Source organism: Stegastes partitus, unplaced genomic scaffold, assembly GCF_000690725.1.
Source record: "Stegastes partitus isolate 25-593 unplaced genomic scaffold, Stegastes_partitus-1.0.2 Scaffold136, whole genome shotgun sequence".
Classification (NCBI taxonomy): domain Eukaryota; kingdom Metazoa; phylum Chordata; class Actinopteri; family Pomacentridae; genus Stegastes; species Stegastes partitus.
In genome coordinates this window covers 628139-643305 of record NW_007577867.1, presented here as the reverse complement: position 1 = coordinate 643305, position 15167 = coordinate 628139, and the positions used below count along the sequence as shown (strand labels likewise).

Sequence of the window (15167 nt, the reverse complement as noted above, 5' to 3'; positions counted from 1 at the left end):
AGTGTAAGTAAAATAGAAAAAAAAACAAGCCAAAGAGCTCTGATTACAAGAGAGTATTAATGAACCTTTTAGTATTTACATGCACAATTTAATAGGCAGCAATACATCAAACATCAAAGTCAACGGGGGATAAAAAGGCACTTTATTAAGCTGTAAACAGTAAAAACATTTTAAAAATGCATTAAATACAAGGCAGATTTCATCAACAGGTTAAGATCTACTAAAACACAGGATAAGACAGGGTTCTATTAAACACTGGTAAACATGATCTTTGTTTTTAAATTAAAGGACTAAACCTAATGTAATTTCATGGCCTAAACTAAACCTAAATCCTACCATAATAAAAGAAAACATAACTCAATGCAAGTGAGATACAATACCTTGTTAAACATTTTGTTTTTTTAATTAAGGACAAAAAGCGTCATCAACCTTTGAAGGCAAAGTGCGTTATAGACAAGCCCTGTTGACAGAAAGATTATTCCCTCACACTTTATGTGAACTGTTTAAATAACTGTCCTGTACAATCATCAAACATCAGAGTTGAGGCAGCTTGTGGAAACAGTTCGGGCTCTTTCCGACATGAGAAACGACCTGAGGCAGGCAGGCAGTGATGTGCAGCAACTGATAGGATCATCCAGGACCTCCAAATCGGTCTCAGTCACTGATCAAGTCGCCTCACTGATCTGGTGGTGTTTGTCAACAGGTTCCTCTGAGTCATGGCTGCAAAAGACACAATCAGTCCGGACTGAACATACCGAGTGATCCTAATCTACCTGCACTGATACCAATGAGAAATCGGACACAGTGTGGGAGAAAGACTTATTGCCCGGCTTACCTGAGAAGTTCAGCTCATAGCTGAATTTCTTGGTTGTAAATAACATGGTGCCTGATGGGTTCTGTTGGTACAGGAGCTCGATGTCCTGACTGGAAACGTTGCACTGACTGAGTCCCTGCATACACACAAGATGTTAAACTCTGGTTAGCTCCCAACATCTGAAGATTCCTATATTAGTGTTTTTTTAGTCAATCTTAGGATGGCATATTTCAGCTGTCGATCAGTCCAACACATGAGTAGACATACAGTTTTATGAGAGCATTCATTGTCCCAAGAGGATGATTCATAATGACTCTGATGATTCTTCTTCCCGATTTTCCAGACACTTCTCTTTAAGACCAAATACCTGCAAAACTAATACTTCTATCAGCTTCAGTAATGTAGACTTGTAGACCTTTAGTGTTGTGACTATCTTATTCATTAATCCACATGATATTTTTTTCCATCACTATTCACACAACAACAAAAGAAAGTTGTGTCTTACTTTGGAATATTCTGTCCAGATCCCGCTGATATCTTGGAACTGCCATCGTGGCGACGTGCCTGAACTAAAGAGCAGAAGATGCAAAGATGACAACATGCACAGCAGGTGTACTTTTTAAATTTTAACATAAATTCTGCAGAGCTGGTGTGCATGAGACAGAAATAAAATATTGGATGGAATGTTAGGTAAATATTACTATTAAAAGCATCTGTCTGGGTGAAGTGTGGCCCTTAAAATCTACTCAAGTGTTGAAGCAAATTCAAATCATGGTGTTGATACTTAATTTGCTAATTAAAAGGGGGGTTTGAATGAAGGTGTATTAAACAGGTTTGTGAGCTTTTACAATGATAAGACAAAGGAGAGGATATCTGGCCACCAAACCAAATGTTTCTCCAGACCTGCTCTTCTGTTGAATCCCAGAGTTGACAGTCCTCCTCACTGCCCTTGCGGTCCCAAAAAGGTTGTTGACTTGACACATTGCTACGATAAACCAGTGCAGACAATGTTTCAGTGGTAATCAACAACAACAACATTAAGTGTTTGGTTTAACATGAGGGTGGCTGGGTAGTTGTGCATTATGTGTGCACATTACTTGAAAAATCCAGCGTATACGAGTGGATGCTGATCCTGAAGGGCAGCTGGCCCTGAGGGTTCAGCTGGTATTGTGTCTCAATAGCAGCGCTGTCGAAGGAACATATCTGCAAACACACAAGCAAGAACAAATAAATCAGCTTACAGAGGAATGAGATTCTGAGTTAAAACATATAAACGAAGCACCATCATTAGGTTTCTGTAACTAAGAAGAAAATAACCTGATTTCCGAAAGGCAAGATTAAACTTTTCTCTTATATTTCAGGCAATAATACTTTTTAAGTTTTAAAAGAAAAATGGAAAAGGTCCTGAAGCAAAGATGTGTGCAAGGTCAGTGCTTATTATCACCTCATTTGGCAAGTTTCACAGCTTGAAAATGCTTCTTGTAGCCAATGAAAGCTGCATATTTTTGCCTATTCTTCCTCCAAAAGGCTTCATGTTCTGCAAGATTATTGCACCTGCTGCTCTTTTGAGGTCCTGTGAGAGCTGTGGCAAGACTTTCAGCTAATTCATTTATTCCATTTTCCCTCTACTTGTGAAACATTCCCTGTCACTGGCTGCAAAACAAGCCTAAAGCATGATGGATTCACCGCTGAGCTTAACAGCTGTAGAGCCATTTGCTTCATAAAATTCTGCACCCTTTTCTTTTTTATACGTACACACTATTTCTCCATGCAGCCAAGAAGTTCTGCTTTGTCTTCATCAGTTTACACGACTTGTTTCCAAAATGCATTGTGCTCAGACTAACCACGGCCCTGCAGCACTAGAAATGTTCAGGGCAACAGAAAAGCCCCTCTCCTCTCCCAGAGCTGGTGAAGTCATCAACTTTGCACAGTGGTTTATATCTGGAACTTTCAAGGACGTCTGTGTTCTTTAAGGTTGGGCCATTTGGCAGATGTTTGTTCTGGTACTTTCTGTACGTTTGTCTGTTGGAGAGGTTTACGTTTCTGACATGGTCTGACTACGGCGACTCCCACCCCTGGAGATATCATCCAATAAGTATGAAATCCTGTTCAACTAATTATCCAATGAAAATGTGTACATCTGGTTCAGGTTGACGATGTCTGCTCCGTCCAGCTTGATTCTGATGAGGACACAATAAGGATGTAACAATCGTCTGTTTGCACAATTTACAGGCTGTGATTCGTCAGTGTGCTCCAGTCCACTCTTGTCCTCTGAGTGTTCCCAAAAAAGCATCAGACTTGCTCAGATGTTTATTTGCAATCCTCTGACACAGAAAAGGATGCTGGGAAAGTTTTCTTCTGATGACCCATGACAGTCATATTTGTGGAGGTGTCACTGCACGGTCAAACAAGAGTTTAAACTATACAGGCAGTTCTCTAAGAAACTTCTCTTGGTCTTGCAGACCTTAACTTTCCCTCCACTGTTCCTGTTGACTGCCATTTCTTAATTACATTTTCACTGAGGAAATGGCTACCTGAAAACCATTTCCTTATCTTCTTAAAGCCTCTCTTGCTTTGGGGGACATTTTAATGTGCAGCTCAAGCGTTGAGGAGTATTTGATTTGAAATTTGCATCACCTGGCCTTTCCTAATGATGATTGTGAACAAGCCACAGCCCTGACAAGCTAATTGAAGTGTGAGATCTTGATAAAGGAGCTCAAATGTGCTGGTGCCCAAACTTTTGTATGATGCTCCCCCACTCTAAAAATTGTACAAAACAAAATTGTTGTTTAAAATGTTGAGTTTTATCTTTAATTTGACCCCCTTTGGAGTTCAAATAATCTTCTACTAACTCAAAAATCCACAATAACAAAGTGCATGTAATGAACATGAGTTAAGTGAAAGTTGAAAATTTACATTGAATTTGTTTGAAAGGATTAATCTTTGGGGTATTTTCAGTGTGACCACTAGATGGCACTACTAACTCTTTCTGATTGTTTACCTGGAAAAACCTAAATAGTGAAAGTTAAATATCTCTTTAAAACACACCAGTAAACACCCAAACATGGTAAAGTTTCTCGCTGAAAGTGAAACTATTAGCATATGCTTTTGATAGGTTTTAATTCTCAAGCTTTGGCTAAACCGACATGAAATCAGTGGGTGACCTACTTACATGTGCTTGGTATTCTGTCCAGACTCCCTCATTTCCCATGAACTCCCACTTGTAGCCTCCATCAGTGAGCTGGGAGGAGGAGGAGGCTGTGGGCAGGACCGGTGTGGAGTGAAGGCTGCAGACACATCAAACGTGGACATGAAACCAACTCATGCAAGCTTCTGGAGGAAAAAAATATTTCTCTAAAGGAGGTTCTATAAAGATTTCTGTATCAAACTGAGGCTTCGTCTTCGTGTTTTCAAAAGACTAAAGAGTATTTGCTTCACATGAAAACATTTGCTCGAGGGAAGAAGAAGAAACAGTCTTACCTCTCTGTGTTGGAAGCGAGTAGTTTTGGACGTCTGCGTACGTTCCTGCTCAAGCCAGTGATGAGGTTTGTTTGGGTCATGGCTGCAAAGTAAAGACCATCAGTTAGATTCAGCCGCATGGAGAAATAATGTGAAATTAACAAGCTCATACACACAATTCAAATTAAATACCACATACTAGAGAAGTCAAGTGAGTATCCCGTAGAGCCCACTGTGAAATTGAAGGTTCCCTGAGGGTTTACACTGAACGTAAGTTCAACATCTCTGCTGCTGATTGATGAGGACAACATGGCAGAACCCTGAAAAACCCGGAAGAGATGAGACATCCAGGGAGTGAGAACACTGAAAATCAGATTGACTAAAGGGAATGCAATGTGTTGATCAGAAAACAACCTCCTGCTCAACAAAACTAAGAAGACGCACTTGTTAAGTAAACTTAAGGAGGCTAAAACCCCCAAGTTCTAGTTAACGGAACAGATAAGCAATAAACATCCTTATTGGAAAACATCATAAACCAGTATAGGGCCCGGAGATGACTGATGTCTTCCTCCACAGTCCACCATGAAAATACTTTTATTACTTGATTCTTTATTCATTCACTTTCTTTTTTTGTGAGAAGCACAAAGGGATCTGTAATTTCATTCATTTCCTCACCTGGGTTCCATATTCACGCCACAGCTGGTCGTCTCTGAAGTACCAGCCGATGTCTTCCGTCTGGCCCTGAGGCAGGAAGCTCAGTCTCTGCACCCTCAGAGCTGCATCAGTGGTCTGTAACTGATCAAAGTCTATGAACACCTGCCTGGGGAAACACAAATACGTCAGTTTAACAGATGCTCTGTTGAAAGATTATTGGGGTAGTGTATTTATCGGTTGTTATCATCCTAACATTGTCATTGTCTCAACAGCTTTAGTTGTAGTTTTATACAGCAACCAAGAAAACTCCTCCCCCCAAAAAAACCCATTGCTTGCTCTTCGGCTCTAAGCTGCCAGATTAAACCTTCTAAAATGTATGGAAAGAACAGTGATAAATATTGGGAGCACATTCTTTGGTCAGATGAGGTCAAGATAAATTTCTTTAGCTCAGATCTGATGTAGCATGTTTACACAACTACCACAATGAATGCATGGTCCTGATAGTGAAGCATGGAGGTAGAAGGGTGATGATAGGAGGCTGCATGAGTGTAGAAGTGTTGGGCAGATGACGTTTAGAGATGCCACCATGAATGTCTAAGTACATACTGGCTGACTAGACGACTCCAGTCTGCAAAAGCTTAACACAAGAGGAATAGTCCAACATGCAAACCATCCAGAACACTCTACGACCTGGTCAAGTGTGTTGAACCTAATAATACATCTTTGAGGTAAACTGAAGGGAAAGGTAGAGCAACACAACCCTCCAGCAAAGAGCAGCAGAAAAACAGCCCCAAAAATATGACAGAGCATCTCTCCAGAAATGTGTTGCACACTGATATCCTCCACGCTGAGGATTGAGTCTTACAAAATGGACACAACAAGTTTTGTACAAATGATCTGAATTTCATTCAAATAAAACTGACTTTGGCTGCATTTAGTTCCTACTGTAGAGGGAGAAGTCATATATAGTAAATTTAAACTGTTGATTTTTAACTTTACATCACAGCAAATGATCTACTTGTCAACTTGGATTATAATACAATTATTGAGAGGTGATACAAAAAAGTGTGATGTTGCACAAGAGTGTATTGGCTTCTGTTGTATACTGTAAGTCTCCAGGTGTGTGTGATATTTTGTCATTCATCTACTTCCACATAAGAACTACATTGTTGATGATTGTCAGACAAATGAATCCTTTTCAGGGAAAGTTAAGCACCAACTCTAAGTTCCTTAAGATTAGGAGGATAAAACCAGAACACTCACTGACCCGTGGTTTGTGTTGATGGTGATCCCTTTGGCTCCAGGTTGGCAGTAGTGGGTCTCGATGACGTGGTCGTTTTCTATTGGCAGCCACTGATGACCAACGAGCAGCTGCCACCCGTAATACTTCCCACTGACTGTGAAATATAACAATATGTGATGATGTCAGACTAAATGAGAGAGAATCAGCTAAAAGACTAAAAACATGTAATTAGTGACACTATTACTGTAGCAGGAGTTTAAACATGTCATGCTGTACAGACCTGGAGTCTCCTGCACAAAGTCTGTCACCTCTTCACTTTCCTACAAACAACACAATCACAGATCAAGCAAAACCTTTAACACACTCCCTGTCGAGCAGCTTTCTGTAGCTCAGATTGATTCAACACACTTACCATCACGTGAGAAAAATACACTGTAACAAGAGCAAAAAGGCAGATTAACCAAGAAGCAATAATCAGCAAACTTGAGTTTTTAATTTAACGGTATACAGTTTTACTAAAGCTACTTACTCTTGCGACACAGAAATCTGTTTTCATTTCACATAAACACTTTCACTTTCTATTCCGGGCTGACAGTTGCAGATCAGAGCGCATGGGCGGGTTCAGGGGAGGGCACAGCACAGAGGAGTGTCTGTGTGTGGGATAAATCTGAAAAAATAATGTTTAGAAAGGTTGAACGGTTGTTTCAAAAAGTGTGATTTTAATAAACTTGATTTGATACTAAAAGCCAAAATCATGTTTGTAGATTTCCCCCTTTTTCAGCCTAAATATATCAACCCTTCTGTAGTGGCAATTTTTCAACATCCTAATGTCCTTTAATTGCTGTTACTGCACAGGTGGAGCAGGAGTGAACAGAATTTACACTCCATATACTTGCTGTTTAGTAGATGGTTTATTTGATGATATGCAAAGATGAACATACAGTGGTTTTCCTTTGGTGAATTTGATATATATCCGTGCTGGTCTGATGCTGGTCTGATAAGAACTGTGTGCCCTCCCCCTATCTGTGCCTTCCTCTTCCTCTTTCTTTTCGATTTCGACTGCTCAAACACCGACTGAGTTGACAAAGGTGCTGCAGGTGTCATAAGACAGGCAACAACAACAACAAAAGTACAATGAAGGAAGATAGAAACAGGATCAAACTTGCAAAATAGTAATAAAACACCAACAAAAAAAAAAGCCCACAAAAAACAAGACAAGCTGGACAACAGTTTGTACAATCAACATATAAAATACATATTAAAAAAAAATTGTACAATCGAGCAAACTAAGATGTTTCTTTCAAATGTAAATGGAAGAGGTACATTTACTAGAAGGAAGGAGGCTGTTCTAAAACTTTGGAGCTGTGACCATAAAGGTATGATCTCCTTTATCCATCAGCACCAAAGACAAAATAATAACAGTTCTGATAACTGATTGTCTCAGAAAAACAATACAACACAGTGGATATATTTTTAATTTCATCTTTTTTTTATTTTTCAGCAAGCCATGATCTGTGTCACTTGTTGTAGATCTTTGGGTCAAAGCAGAATGCATCATTATGAAGCAGAACAAACCATAAAACAGTTTACACTTAAGGCAGTTTGCATGTGTGAAACAGAAAATGTAAAAAAACCCAAATGTACAAAATAGTCTTTAATTAGCATTACCCAATTCTGCTCCATCTAATTCTATTTCATCATAGGAGGCAGTGTGATATCAAACATCCTGTCTCATCATTTCAGGAGTGTTTGGCCTGTAGTTTATTTCCTTTCTCCCATTTTGCAATCAAAATAACTGCATCCCTCTAGTATGGCAGTGTACAGTAAGTGACGTGAGACAAATTAAACTAAAAACCACAGTGATTACAGTTGCTAGGAGGACCTGAAACAACACTTCTGCAAAAGGCACCTTGGTACAAGATTGTCCGGCAGCATTTAAAGTCTTAAGAGAGAGTCAGGAGTACCCTGAATTCCTTTCTAATGTAAACACAGTAGTTTATTTCAGATAATGAGACTAAAATAAATACAAAAAATATTCTCCAAGCACCCAAAACAAACACATCTGAATACTATTGCATCAATGGAGCACTTTAAATCTTCCTGAAGCGGTGGAATCATCTTTCATGCTCACACCAGCACACGTCTGATTCGGCGCGTGCGGTTGGTCTTGAGGTTGATCTGGGTCATTGCTGCAGAAAATCATAATAAAAGACACAAAAACAACAAAATTAATGTTAATTAGTGTTACAGTGCACTGCTAGATGAGTTCCTTCCTTTCTTCTGTGCTGTATTTTCTCTACAATGCTTAAATTTACAACTCATGTATTCCTCGTAAAAACAAAGACAATCGTTCTTTTAAATGGATGGAGCTGGCATTTTAGGAAACTTGTTATATGTCCATCCATCTGTATGCTAAATATGAAACTACATCCAGCTGCTTGTGTCTTAGCTTAGCATAAGGTTAGCATACAGCTAAACATGTGTAAAGAATAAAGCTTCCAGTGTCAAATAACTACTAAATTCATGTTTATTTGGGGTTAAATGGAGAAGTTCTTCATGCAAATTTGTCAACTGTTAAATTAATTTACTATTTTGATGATCGATAATCGGTTTATGTAATTTTAAAAAATAAAAAAGTCTAAATTCTCTGATTCTAGCCTTTAAAATGTGAATATTTTCTTGTTTTCTTTGTTTTGTTTGACTCCTTTATGACAGTAAACTGAATATCTTTAGGCTGTGGATAAAACAAGACATTCAACTACAACATCTTGGGCTTTGATCGACGTTTTTCAACATTTCTTGACATCCTTTAGAACAAGCAACTAATTAATTAATTAAGAAAATAATAGACAGATTGATGAACGATTATAATAATTGTCAGTTGCAGCCCAACTTGAAAGCAGCAGCTGCTTATGACTTTGACACAACTGACTAAATCAGTACAAACTCATACACTTCTTTCAAGGGAACCTTTGATTGAATCATTTGGAAATGATGGACCAATTAAAACTTTGTCTTATCCCAGAATAAACAACAAAACTCCACCTCCAAAGTCCAGCTTGTAGGAGTGTCCCTTCACTGTGAAGGTCATGCTGTCACGAGGGTTTTGCTGGTATTTCTTCTCGATGCTGTCGCTGGTTATCGAGCATTCGCTCTGAGTGCCGCTCTGCAGAAACAAAACCGTTCAGCTGTCAGAGTTTATCTCAGCCCTAGAACTCAGACATGAATGATGCCTGTCAGATAGACGTAACATCGATCCACAGGTGACGTACCCTGTGTTTGAACTCGTGCCACGCTCCGCTGTCTCCCTCAAACTGCCACACAGGTTTGGAGCCCAACGTCAGATTCTGGATGGCTGCGGCTGCTTGAGAAACACTGTAACGACAACATGACATTTCCATGACATTCACAGAGAGTTTGATGAGCAGATCAACATCACTCTCACGTCTGCGCTGTAACGCAGCTCCATCCAGAACGAGCATAGAATAGAATAGAATAGAATACTTTATTGATCCCCCACAGCAGCATCCAAAAATATAGAAAGTACAAGAAAATAACAATAATTAAGTAATATGCATCCCCGGTGTCCTCACACAGCACGTCCAAGGCCCCACCGTCTCCGGTTGGGCAGTCCACATACTGGCTGAATGTGGGGAGAGCGGCAGAGAGCGACGTATGATTAAAGTCTCCTGAGATGATGATCAGAGACTGAGGGTGTGGTGTTTGCAGCTGGGACACTGAACTATGGATGTGTTCACAGGCTGCAGCAGCATCAGCCGAGGGGGGGATGTAAACTGTAATCACCAGGATGTGAGAAAACTCCCTCGGAAGGTAAAACGGCTGCAAACCAGCAGTTCAACATCCTTCGTGCAGCGCCGCTCTTTCACGCTAACGTGCCAACATTACACCAGCTCTCATTCACATGCATAGCGATTCCCCCGCCTTTCTTTATTTATATCATAATAGGATGCTAATTAAAAACAACCATTAGAAACTCATGACTGTGAAATGTTAACCCAATAAAATGACTTAGAACGTCTATTCAAACAGTGGTTCTTCCATTGCTCTGGGAACAATGGTTTGGATGGGGGAGCTGAAATATTTCAATGTGTATTTTAATAGGAGCCTTGGCCCTCTTATATTGAGTATAGACCCAGACAAGAGGAAACAAGTCTAAAAATGACAATTATCCCATTCTCTACGGTTTAGGACGGGTTGTAACCCACACTGCCTCTTGGACAGGGGATGCAGTTGCCAGGCAACCAGTTAAGGGAACGACACAGCCAATAAATGTTCACATTCAGAATTTGGACACACAAATAAAATGGCACTGTGGTACACTTTATACCAAGCAAGCATGACATAGTGTGTCCTAGTGTTTATTCTCTGCAAAGCTAAGCTAAGCTAAGCTAAGCTAAGCTAACTGGCTGCTGGCACCTTCATAGCCAATATTCATTTTATATTACAGACAGGACAGAGGTATTGACCTTCTAATCAATATCTTAGCAAGAAAAGGAATTAGTGTTTTCCCAAAATACCAAACTGTTTTTTTAAGCCTCTGAATCCTAAACAGTTTCTGTTCCTGTCACATTTTTATTCACTGTGGGATCAGTTTGTGCTGCAACATGAAGCCCTGGTTCATTGTTTGCACCAGGAAGTGAAGAGTTTTTACTATTTATTTTTTCTTTCTTTCTAAAAATTATATGAAATTAAAATGATCCACTGAAAAAAATTCTCCTTTAACTTAATCATGTTTAAGCACATGTTCTACCATGCCTAGAAAAATGATTCATGTTTTTTATTATTCATGTTTTTAGATTATTTAGATAAGTGGGACTCACTGTGGCCGTGCTTGTTGCTGTCGGTATTCTGGTCGACGTGTTACTTTCCTCTTTTTTTTGCCCACCTGTCGCATTTCTAACAAAAGTCAAAACAGAACAACAAGGTTACAGAAGAAACCAGAAATGTTCAACAAACAAAATTAAGCTGTAAACATTCTCATTGGATGTGATGAGTGAGTCACCTCTGAATTTAATCTCATAGGTCTCAGCACCAATGTTGAACGTAAAAGAGCTTGTCGGGTTACTCTGGAACTTCTTCTCTATGTCAGAGCTGTTCACAGGACCGGGGTTCCCCTTTGAATCCTGGCCAAAAAAAAGAGTTAAAAATCATGGATAAACTCACAAGGAAGGGAAACAAATCTTGAGAGTTTTGGTTAATCAGTCATATTTAAACTCAAACACAGATGCAGTTTGTGTTTTACCTTTGCTCCGTACTTCATCCACTTTCGCTGTAAGGTGCAGTACCAGGTCCACACGGTGTTACCATCATCCAAACGTCTCACTTTCAGCCTCTTTCCATAAACTCTCATTTTGTTAAAATCTACACTCACTGCCCTGCAGACAGACAGAAAGATGCATCATGTACTTGATCTTCTCCCATCTAAGTTTAACCCTCTGAACCTCAAAATCTGCTGGTGGGTTTGAAAGACGTGCTTTTTTTTTTTTTTTTAAATCACTAAAATTACATAATTGATTCGTCAGAAACTGCATAAACACAAAGAATCATCTGATTTTCAACTTTCTCAGCTTGAACGTATCATGTGGCAGGTGGTCCTGTCTGGAAACAAAACCAAATCTAAGTTTGAAATTGTGATAACTCTTCAGAATAACTATATTCGATGTGATAAATTGTTTTTCGAACCAAAAATCTGTCGTCCTCAGCACAACTGAGAAGCCATCAGCTGCAAGGAACAGTCATATGACAATTATCAACCGTATTGCAGGCAGTGTTTACACAGAGATGAGACTTCTGGAAGGAAATATAAAAATAATAGCATTAAAATATCTACAGTCTGTGGTTTTACCACTATTGGTAACACTTGTGGGCACCCTGAAATATTTTGTACAAGTTGATTCCAAGGTTTGTCGTGAAAGTAAATAATTAAGGAAATGCAACTTCCTTCTACTTCTAGTCATAGTTGTGCCGTTTTCATAGACGTGTAGGATTTTATATTGCAGTGAAAATGAGCTCACAGTGAGTAAAAATGTTACAGGAGCAGAAAACGCCCAAAGGTCAGGTGCTTTTCATCATCATTGTGTAGCTTGCAATTAAAAAAAACAGCTGCACAGATAAAGCTTCACATTCTTACTTACTGCCTAATAATTACACATACTTCCAGCTCTTACCCGTATGGTGTGTTGTAGATTTTGATGCTTTTGGTGTGGGGCAGCGAGTACTGGGCCTCCAGAACGTGATCGTTGTCAACGTCCTTCCAGCCAGTTCCATCATTTAACTGCCACTGATAGAATCGACCATCAGTGAGTTTTGGGCCTGGTTTAAAAAAATAAAAAATAAAAAAATGTGGTGAAGAAACGGGAACTTTTAACAGCTAAATAGTCAGACAGTTGGTGGAGACCAAAACAGAGCAAGAAGGAGAAAGGATTTTGTTATAAAGTTACTCCACGTTTTCTGAATCTGTTAACAGTCAAGAGGCCGTAATGTCACATAGTTACCACACTGTTGCACTGTTCACAAGTTTGTCAGCTTTTGTATGTACGCTATTTTGTTTTATAAATTTCAAGTCTTGAATCTCTAAATAACATTTGTTTTAACAAAGACAGGCAACATTTCATGAGGTACAATAACCTTAAGCTGTAAGAAAAATTCTCTTGGAAGTCAAACAACTTGTTGAATCCTAAAACAGTGATATTACGTAAGATTAGTTTATATTGACAAAAATCCCTAAATTTGTCTTGAGCAGACTTTACACTCTGAAAATCTTGAAACAATCTCTATGCTTAGATCTTCAGGGGCAAATGTTCATATGATATATGAAATGGAAGAACTCACAGGAAAAGCACTGTAGATCAACACTGTTATTGATATGCTTAATCAAGCAAAAACATGAAATAAACAGCTCTTGATTCATTGATTTTTTTTCTCTCCTTACCACTAGATTGATCCAAGGCCCTGCTGCTTGCACCAGAAGACCGTCTTCCTCCACTTTTATCGTGACTTAGCTTACATTTATTCCCGTAGCGACAAGATCCCTTCAGATAATACTTGCAGACGTGCAGGTACTTGCACCTGCCTCTGTCCTTGCAGCCACTACCGTTGTAATACTTGCAGGGCTCCTTTGAAGAAACCTTAAAACAACAACATATAAGATTTTTTTCATCATTAGAGGGGGTACAAATAGGTATAAAGCCAGTTTAATGGATGAATCATGATGGAAATGACAATAATCTCCTTTGGTGTAAACTGGTTTTCTCTTGGCTTTAGATGTGATTAAAGCTGCAAACAAACCTGAAGGTCAGCTTCTGAATCTGAAGATCCGTCACTGTCAGACTCTTCACTGACATCAGATTCACTCTCAGAAAAGCTTTCCTCGTCAGACTCTGAAAAAAAGCCCAATACACATAAATAAAGAGACATAAGATATGTTTGCATGTTTAGCTGGTTACTGAAGATACTCAGTTTGAAATACAGATTACTCAATATGATATTTAGCCTAGAAGAGTGAGTGGACTTCACAAACACATATGTACCATGCAAGACGCAACAGAATGCAACATGAATGTGGGCTTTATGGTATTTGGACACATACTTTTGACCCCTTATTCGCTAGTAGGTAAATATAATACAAGCAGTGACAACACAATGGACAACACAATGGTGTACTTCCAACTTTGTGGCAACAGTTACGGGATCATAACAATGTCCCTGTACTCAAGGTGACATCCATAAAGAAACAGTCCTTCCTGTTTGTTTTGGCATGGAGCCCTGATCTCATCTTCAGATGCCAACTGGACTTTAACAACATTACACTGATACTCTCAAAGTTCAAACATTTACAACCAGGGTTGTACGGGAAACCTTCACACAACAGTTGAGGCTGTTACACATATGTAACAGTGTTTGGAAATAAACATGAAAAGGTGTCCACATAATTAGTGATTTAATGTATGTGAGATATTTGTTGTTGACAAAAGAACAACAACATGCATCATCTTTACTCTTAATTAACACAACATATGAGTTAAAAACTGAATGTTCTGTAAGGATTTTTTGCTTGTAAAGTGACAGAATTTCCTTATTACTTGTAGTAAACCTGTGAGGAGGACCTTTCTGCTGCAGCCTGACAGACTGACCTGTGGCATCATCTGTTATATTATGTTGCAAATACTTTTCTGTAGTGATTTATACTCAATAAGACCTATTACATACACAATTCAAGTTAACTTTTCTATATAATAAAGGGTCATATTCTTTCTAGTATGTTTAGAAACACAAAGTTTCGGTGCAGATTTATAATCCAAATGCATGTTTATATGAAGATCTGCTGCCCCCTGCTGGCTGATTAAATCACAGGCTGTGAGGTCAGAATCTACATGCTAAAAAACAAAGAAAAAGCTCAATAAAGCCTCGACTTGAATCACTTTAAATACAAATAAAGCATTTTTTTTTGACAATCTAGACTTTTTGGTTATGTATGCTTTGCACGGTGAGCTTAATAAAAAACGAAACCAAAACTTTAGGTTTCCATTTCTTACAAATCTGTGTTTCCCTCAAAAAGTTCAGACTTGAATAATTTCCGCAGTTTTGCTTCTGATATGGCAAATATCAGCAATGAGTTGGTTTGATTCTAAGATCTAATAACTTTGCAGGAGAGATAACAGTAGATCTATCGTGGACTACAAATGACTGCTGTCGAAGAAACTACACACAGTCTATGCAGTAAACAAACAAACAAATAAAAAACAAAAGATAACACCTTATTAACAGGCTACAGAAACAGTACTACATGAATGCTCATAACGTTTAAAGGCTACTTACGACAGACAGACGCCATAGCTCAGTCTGAAGAACACTTTCGTTTTCATCACCTGCATTTTACTATTATGAAAAAAAAATAACAAGCCACACCCCACATCCACGCGTGTTGTTTACCATATGAAAAGAGATTTAAGGCCGAGTCTGAAGAAATGATGTGGT

At 38.9% G+C, this 15167-nt stretch overlaps 2 protein-coding genes across 3 annotated transcripts; both read right to left on the bottom strand.

The window, feature by feature from the left end:
* Positions 1-72: 72 nt before the first annotated feature.
* Positions 73-6736, bottom strand: LOC103355183 (uncharacterized). 2 transcript variants are annotated; one of them, XM_008278879.1, is made up of 13 exons: positions 6700-6736; positions 6583-6602; positions 6451-6490; positions 6195-6324; positions 4949-5093; positions 4473-4602; positions 4295-4376; positions 3987-4101; positions 1912-2017; positions 1718-1799; positions 1320-1383; positions 836-950; positions 73-720 (listed from the first exon to the last, which is right to left on the bottom strand). In XM_008278879.1, coding segments are annotated over exons 1-13 (1092 nt in total). In that variant the 5' UTR covers positions 6701-6736; the 3' UTR covers positions 73-658. The 2 variants fall into 2 exon arrangements, with proteins under 2 accessions (XP_008277101.1, XP_008277102.1); XM_008278880.1 differs by having other exon boundaries at positions 4473-4593; positions 6700-6735.
* A 902-nt stretch (positions 6737-7638) lies between these two features.
* Positions 7639-15098, bottom strand: LOC103355182 (uncharacterized). Its single transcript, XM_008278878.1, has 10 exons — positions 15009-15098; positions 13479-13570; positions 13123-13318; positions 12359-12503; positions 11434-11566; positions 11194-11314; positions 11012-11087; positions 9443-9545; positions 9216-9336; positions 7639-8359 (listed from the first exon to the last, which is right to left on the bottom strand). The coding sequence occupies exons 1-10, from the start codon at positions 15022-15024 to the stop codon at positions 8298-8300; spliced, it is 1065 nt and encodes a 354-aa protein (XP_008277100.1). The 5' UTR covers positions 15025-15098; the 3' UTR covers positions 7639-8297.
* Between the last annotated feature and the right edge of the window lie 69 nt (positions 15099-15167).

Bases quoted from the DNA above. Each gene is read 5' to 3' on its own strand.
- LOC103355183 (XM_008278879.1), bottom strand. The intron at 5,094-6,194 runs GTCAGTGAGTGT...GTGTTTCCCCAG, and splicing joins ACCATCAACACAAACCACGG to GCAGGTGTTCATAGACTTTG. The intron at 4,377-4,472 runs GTATGTGGTATT...TTTACTTTGCAG, and splicing joins ATACTCACTTGACTTCTCTA to CCATGACCCAAACAAACCTC.
- LOC103355182 (XM_008278878.1), bottom strand. The intron at 11,567-12,358 runs GTAAGAGCTGGA...GTCTGTCTGCAG, and splicing joins ATCTACAACACACCATACGG to GGCAGTGAGTGTAGATTTTA. The intron at 8,360-9,215 runs GTGGAGTTTTGT...GATTTTCTGCAG, and splicing joins CTACAAGCTGGACTTTGGAG to CAATGACCCAGATCAACCTC.